Source organism: Gymnoscopelus braueri, assembly GCF_963280865.1.
Source record: "Gymnoscopelus braueri genome assembly, contig: SCAFFOLD_82, whole genome shotgun sequence".
Taxonomy (NCBI): Eukaryota; Metazoa; Chordata; class Actinopteri; order Myctophiformes; family Myctophidae; genus Gymnoscopelus; species Gymnoscopelus braueri.
Window position 1 is genome coordinate 248,265 of NW_027660740.1, and position 7,980 is coordinate 256,244.

Consider the following 7,980-nt stretch of genomic DNA (forward strand, 5'->3'; position numbering starts at 1 on the left):
CGACGCCGGTCGCAGGTTGCCGCCGCCCGGACTTGAGGAATATGCTTGGAGGAATACCATCGGAGGCCGCGTGACTTGCCATTCGAATTTGGTGCTGATTGGATCCTGTGTTTGTGATACATGGCGTTTTGATTTGAAGAAATAGGCCCCTCCCACTAAAATAAATAAGCCCCTCCCATAAATGTAGCGGGCCAATGACATCGTCATGTCACTCCTGAGATCACCTGCTTTTTAATTTGAGAGGAGTGATCCCCCCAAAAATCATGTTTTTGCGTCAAACGGTTACGTTTTGCACAGTTGTGGCGCCCCCTATGGGTCAAAGTGGAAATGCTTTTGGGGATTTGTTGAGTAAACCACCCTCGACATGTGATTTAAATTTGGGATCGATTGGACGTTTCGTTCGTGATTTTTGTCATTTTTGGTAAAACGGGCTCCTCCCACTAACTTTGGAAGCCAATTACGGGCGAACGGTAAGGACTATCAAAATGCCGTTTGGATAGGTTTATCGCATGAGTCCATAGATCACGTGTACCGATTTTTGTGAGATTTGGAGAAAAAAAATAGGAAAAGGTGCAAAAAGTGTGTTTTGAAGAAAATTCAAAATGGCGGAAAATCTATCCTGACGCAAATGGGCGTGGCCTATATGGGGAGATGCGTCGTGACCCAAGGAATCCAGGGGAAAAGAAATTGAAATTGATTTTACGACCTACGGTTCAAGAGTTATAGGCCAAAACGTAAAGGGGGCTGTTATAGCGCCACCATGTGGCCGATTGGTGTGATTATTTTTTCAATAATTTCGGACTAAATTATGAACCTCCTCTTCAAATCTGGTAACTCTAGCTCTTACGGTTTTAGAGAAAAAAATACTTGAATTTGAGTTTTTTCACTTTTTCATTAAAGCGGATGGGGAAATTTAATGCACTAATAAATCAATATCAATTAAACTATTTAACCAATCTCTTAGCAAAATACAAGCGCACGATTCCAGGTCAAGACGGTCATTTTGAGATATGGCACTAAATTGGGGAATAAAAACTGTGGGAGGAGAGACGATCTAAACTATTGTTTATCTATATTAATAATAAAGTGTGAGGATTACTATAGTCTGGTTGCCCTGTTAGGGCAACCACACTAATAAAAAGATGAAACTGGGGACACCATGCATTTACTGCATTCCAATGTAATCTATACGTACTTCATTCATAAAGACGGATATTGTAACGATTATAACGACAAGTCTTTTCTTATTTAGGTTTCACTGTGAATGTTTAACTTCCTGTTTGCCTATTTGTGACGGATACCACAAACGTCTCAAACAGGATGTTATACAGCAAGAATGATCTTTCGATACTGGTCTGTTTCTTTTGTGGTTATTGAGACCTGCCTTCAAACACACTCACTGGAGGAGAGGAAGATATTTAACCAACCGTCATGCCTCGTATGTATTTAGACGGTAGGTTAGCTGAGAGGGAGACAGTGTAGGACAGACAGACAGTAGGTCAACTGAGAGACAGACAGGTTTGTGTGCTGAACAACAACATGGAGAAACACGTACAGATGCTGTTGTTTTTCTGTGGTGTTTTTATGACCTCTGTCCACACTCTGAAATGGATCAATGTACCTGTGGAACTGGGACAAGACACCATCCTCAACTGTTCTGTGAATGAAAATGAAGTCATCTGGAACATGAAGCTACTGGGAGGAGATCCTGTTCAGATCCTGAGAACATACAGTAAAGTAGCGGATGACGCTACGTATTACAATGAGACTTTCAAAGACAGGTTCTCTCTGAAGCCAGGGAACCGTCTGTTCATTCACAACGTGACTGTGGAAGAAATGAGATTTTACTACTGCACTGCTCTACTAAATGTCACCACCTTTGAAATCTTCCATCTCGTCTCTGGTAAGCATGACACGCTTCCTGACTTTTGAAAGTTACATTGTATTTTAACAAGTGCTTGTACTTCTATGCACTAGACTAGACATTAGGAAAATGGCAAGGGGCCAGGGGGCACTTGATAAAATTGCAGTTGTAAAGATGACACTGTGTTTTGACAATTCAAACACTAAATGATTGGCATGAGACTGTGGGAAAAAAAGGCTAAATCATCCGTCCACTATACAGTTCAAGTTATACGCCAAAACATGAATCTGCCTGTTACAGCGCCACCATGAGGCTCAATTGAAAAATGTAGGGTGGCATTTCTTCCTTGGCCTAGTGGGGATGTGCGTACAAAGTTTCACGGAACAGACAAGAATGCAATAGACAGAATGCCCCCGCCCCCTAGTTAAAAATCACTAAAATCACTATAACCATAGAAAGCAATGCATGATCTTTTTTTTAACACTCATCTTTTAATTATTATCATTACAAACTAATAAAATAACCCTTGTTGTAAAAAAAACAAAGTTGTCCTTTAAAGTGACAGTTTTTTGCATCAACCTTTCAGTGGTTGCTGCTGCTCATTCCTGTGAATCAACACTGTCAGGAGGAAACCTCATATGTCCAAAACTGTTTAAACAAAAATGGTGAAAATAGCGTCACATTACGGCACGTTGTGAGCTTGTTTTCCCTAAAAGTAATGAACAGCATTAATGATTGTAAAGCTTCTGAAAAGTGCTCCACAAATAAACATGAATATGATTGTTATTTTTCAATGACACATTTCTCTAAAAGTCTAAATGGTAAATTTCTCATATTTATGTTTGAAATAAATGAACTCTTCAGCTGGTGAGCTGCCATCCAGAGACTCTCAGAGGGATTTGAACTGTTGGCCCAACGGTCCTCTCACCTGGGTGTCTCTGGCTCTCAACTTCATTCTGATCACAGCTCTAGCAGCAGGTCTGTACAACTTATACAGGTTACATGTGTAGGGATCAGATTACATACCAATTAATATGTAATATGTGACTTAAAAACCATTGTAATCAACCATGAATGTTAAAGTGATGTGTGTGTGTGTGTGTGTGTGTGTGTGTGTGTGTGTGTGTGTGTGTGTGTGTGTGTGTGTGTGTGTGTGTGTGTGTGTGTGTGTGTGTGTGTGTGTGTGTGTGTGTGTGTGTGTGTGTGTGTGTGTGTGTGTGTGTGTGTGTGTGTGGGGAAGCCTTTATGACCAAGGTCATTAAATACCAACCACTTCTACATACCATCTCAGAGCTGGGCTATAGGTGCAGACTATTTGTTTTTATATTTGGCAGCCTAGGACATACCCACAGACTGGTTGTTAGAGGGTTCCAACAACTTGGGATGCCCAAAAAGGAGGCAAAAAGGCTGGCAAAGTATTGTTCTATTTCTGCTATAATTGGCAGCCGCCACATATGGCGGAGACGCTGTTACTTGTATACCCATAGAGTACTGAGTGACATGCTTATTGTATCATGAAGACGTATTCCATGATTTTGTGATGTAATCTTACTGCACCTTTAATATTTGTGTCCTTGTATACTCTCCTTTGTGTGGACATAAATAAATGGTTAAAATGTGTGTGTGTGTGTGTGTGTGTGTGTGTGTGTGTGTGTGTGTGTGTGTGTGTGTGTGTGTGTGTGTGTGGACAGATGTGTTGTTAAAATCCAAACCAACAGTGTTATAATAAATGCAGAATGAACCAACAGCAGAAAAGAATTCTCCAACATGAGCATTTCACATTTCAATGGATTTAATCTAATTTTATACAGTCACCTCAGTTCAGAAATATATGTAGAGGATTTAATTAAAGTTTATTAAGATTAAGTTAAAAGGATTTAATGTCAAGTTGAGGTACAGGGGAACGTCCCGTCACTCGGTAAAGTGCTCAGTCCTTACACAGCCGGCCAGGGTTCAAATGTCACTTGAGGTCATTTTGCTCAGTTTCCCAGGTAAAAGTTTAACGTAACCTGGTGAGGCAAGGAATTCAATTTACTTTAAAATAATGATGCCCGACAACGCCACCTTGAGGATGTTATATCAAGGAATATAAATTATAATGTTTCAATAAATTAGGTTCCCGAAAACACAGATGCCATCAATGAGACATGAGTTTCCCCAAACACATGAATTTAAGTTAAAACACTACATGCCAATATTTATTAAATGTTTAAATAAAATCACAAACACATTCAATATCCATGAAAGCCACAGTTGGTTATCACAACAGGGTAACCAAAGCAGTCATTTATAATTTAGTAAACTATACAAACTCAAACTATAACACAGTGTTTGTTTGCATACCTTCAGTTGTCCGTATTTTCACAACACTCCCTCTCTCGCCACATCAATCAGTTCTGCACCTGATCAACCTGAATGATCACAGCAAGTTTGGTTACAAAATTAAACACAATTAAAACAGTAGGCGTGCAACACTTTACTCACCCTGCCACCAGAATGAATCAAACATAACAAGTGTGAGACCCATGTCACAAGACTTGCAGCCATTAGCCACCAAGCAGGCTATGTCTGATGGACTGCAGGGCAAACAATCAACACTGATTGACTGTTAACCACTTAAACCCCAGCATCGGTATTGTGAGGAAAGCTTTCGCTGAAAATAGCAGATCGACAAGCTCACAATGCGACGCGACGCGGACATAGCCGCGGGAAGACCTTTTAGGTTAAGGGTGCGGAATTTAGGTGAGCCGAATAAACCGAATTTAGGTAACAAAAAATAAATAAAACAGACCAAAACCGGTTTAGAATAAGATGTAGTTAGAACTATCAATATGAAATAGAGAAAGAACGTTTTCCACAGTAATTGTGGAAAACGGATAACTTTTCTTTTTAGATGTAATTATTCATGTACATGTGTCTGTTATGTGTTTTGAAGGTTTTTATTTCTCAGCTCGACGTCACAACAGAACCTGTCACCCTGACATTGACCTTTCACCTCTCACCCCTGACTCACCTGGAAACCCCGCCCCCGCTGAGGTCAGTATTTGATGTCCAGTTGATCATGTGTAAATGTACCAGAGTTAAGCAGTATAGGCAGGGTTGGGCAAGTTACTTTAAAAAGTAACTAGTTATAGTTACTGCTCTCAAAAAAGTAACTAGTTACTTTATTAGTTACTAAATTATAAAAGTAACTAGTTACTTTACTTAACTTAAAAAAATATAATAATACAAATACAAATAAAAGTTTTCGTGTTGTTCTGTGGCACAGTAAGAGAAAAAGACAACTACCTATCATTGTAGCAATTATCATTATGAAATGTAGTGGAACAATACAACACAACAGATACACAGTTTTGACCACAATATTCTTAGCGTCCTTTATCTCCTCAAATTAGAAATAATGTTTATATTTCCAAGCTGCAAAGCTGCCGCTGTGACTTGCATTTGCGCGTGTGTGTGTGTGTGTGTGTGTGTGTGTGTGTGTGTGTGTGTGTGTGTGTGTGTGTGTGTGTGTGTGTATGGTGGTGGTGAGCGTGTTGTCATGTTTGTATTTCCCCATAAGGCAAGACCTGACCAACTCTGTCTCTGATTGGCTTACCCTGAAATGTTACCCTACATTAACCAATCATCACTCCTCTCTGCCACTTTCACTTTCTACTGTTACTATGAGAGTACATGGCCGGTAGGTTAGATGACAGACTCAGCAGGGGGAAACAGTTCTGTAGGATCACATCACATAACGTAGGTAACGCACCCATTTAAGGGGTAACTACTATAACAGCATTACTGAATGGGAAAAGGTAACTAGTTACATTATTAGTTACCGCAAAAAGTAGTTGTTACAGTAACAACCAACACTGGTAGTAGGCTACACATACTACTACTACTACAAATAATAATAATAATAATAATAATAATACAACTAGTGCTACTAATGCTACTTCTACTACTGCTATAATGCTACTACTCAATACTATATTTTGTTCTGTCTTTGTGTTTCAGTATGAGGAAATCCAGAGCCATAATGTGCAGTCCCAGACATCACCTCGCGGTGGCGCTGTCCCAGTGTCTGAGTCCCAGTTTCCTCCTGGTCCTGCTTCTGGTCCTGCTTCTGGTCCTGCTTCTGGTCCTGCTTCTGGTCCTGCTTCTGAATGTATTTACTCCAAGGCCCAGCTGCCTCTCCCAACACCAACAGCACAGTGACCCTCCACCATGCTGCCTGTCCCTACACAAATCCTGACCCATGCCAGGTATTTCTGGAACCTACTCAGCCACGTTTGACGTCTCGGGGTTACAGAGACTAGGGTACAGAGACTACGGTACAGAGACTATGGTACAGAGACTAGGGTACAGAGACTATGGTACAGAGACTAGGGTACAGAGACTAGGGTACAGAGACTATGGTACAGAGACTATGGTACAGAGACTAGGGTACAGAGACTAGGGTGTAGAGACTATGGTACAGAGACTAGGGTACAGAGACTAGGGTACAGAGACTAGGGTACAGAGACTAGGGTTCGGCACGCTAACTCGCCGGTGCCTCTCGTGGCTCATGTCAGCTTTAAGGCCAGACCACAGTTGTTCTCAGGTAACCTACCTACCAGACTCCACCTACCAGACTCTCAATCCACACACCATGAATGACAACACAACCTACTCTATACCTACACACACATAAATACGCACGCACGCACACGCACACGCGCACACACACACACACACACATTTTAACAATTTATTTATGTCCACACAAAGCTGACAATCATAGCAGAGACAACACAACACTCTGCCAGCCCTCCTGCCTTGTTTCTGGGCATCCCAAGTTGTTGAAACCTCCTCTAACAACCAGTCCGCGAGCAGCATGTCCCAGGCTGGAACCACCAGAGGAAACAAAGTTCCCAGTCCAGTCCTGCACTGCCGCCCAGTGTCAAAGCGCTCTCCGTAGCTGCTCCCACGAGCCCGAAAGTCTGTCCACCCATTGTTGTTCCTCAGCTAGCGGACACACCGCTAGATGGCCGCCGGGTCTTTATCCACCGCCGGGTGGTAGTTAGTTACATCGCCTCTCTTCCCGGTAGCTGATCAAGGAAAGGGCCGCCAGGCAGCGTCGGCTGTCGGTATACTCCATCGGTGAGCAGCACCTTCTTGTACGCAAGCTTGTGATCGTAATGAAGCACACAGTCCACAGAAGTTGCGAAAGCATCTTTTTATTTTTTACATTTTTATCCCACGATTTTGTAACCCCATTTTTTATACCCAGTGCCAATATGTAATCCTGGGCACTACACTCCCTCTGCCAAACTAGGGAGGCCAGGGCCGAGCTCATGCCTCCTTCAATGCATGAGAGCCAACTGACCTTCTTATCACCTGACAGGGGAGAGTTTCCCTGGTTGGACGTAGTGCGTGGAAGGAACACGTTATTCTAACCGGTTCCCTTCCCCTCCATCAAGGGTTCAAGAAGTTGCGAATGCATCTTAAATGTGCACCAACTACATTAACGGTGGTAGTTACAACGGGGCAGTTTAACGTCATGCCCAGGACAGGACAGGGCAGGACAGGACAGGACAGGACAGGAGAGGACACACACACACACACACACACACACACACACACACACACACACACACACACACACACACACACACACACACACACACACACACACACACACGAAAAAAAAATCAGGGGGGGGTGATCCCCCCCCCCTGATTGAAACCCTTTGATCAAGCTGTATGTTAAAGTCCATACTGTATGTCACACTTATTGTTGTCATGTGACCCCTAGAGAAGTGTACTGTATAAACCAGTGGTTCTCAAACTTTTTCAAGGACCCCCATATTGATATATTTGGCCGTGGACCCCCATCTGAAAATCTTTTGTGCCAGATGTTTTGTGTTTTTTCCCAAAAAAAAGAAAATCAAAAATAGCAGATGTACAAGCTCACAGTGTGGCACAAAGTGACGCGCTGTGGGTTTGTAGATCTGCTATTTTTAAATAGCCAACATTATAAATAGATAAAGTGGATAAAGTGGTTAAAATGATTGTGACGCTATGTTAACTTCCTTCGCTGGGGACCCCCTGGAACCACCCCAAGGACCCCTGGGGGTCCCCGGACCCCAC

The 7,980-nt window shown here is 42.3% G+C and overlaps 1 protein-coding gene across 1 annotated transcript; it reads left to right on the forward strand.

Moving 5' to 3' along the window:
- The first annotated feature begins 1,468 nt into the window (after positions 1 to 1,468).
- LOC308081232 (uncharacterized protein) lies at positions 1,469 to 7,735 on the forward strand. Its single transcript, XM_080457619.1, has 4 exons — positions 1,469 to 1,903; positions 2,729 to 2,842; positions 4,800 to 4,900; positions 5,867 to 7,735. The coding sequence occupies exons 1-4, from the start codon at positions 1,540 to 1,542 to the stop codon at positions 6,065 to 6,067; spliced, it is 780 nt and encodes a 259-aa protein (XP_080313745.1). The 5' UTR covers positions 1,469 to 1,539; the 3' UTR covers positions 6,068 to 7,735.
- The last annotated feature ends 245 nt before the right edge of the window (positions 7,736 to 7,980 follow it).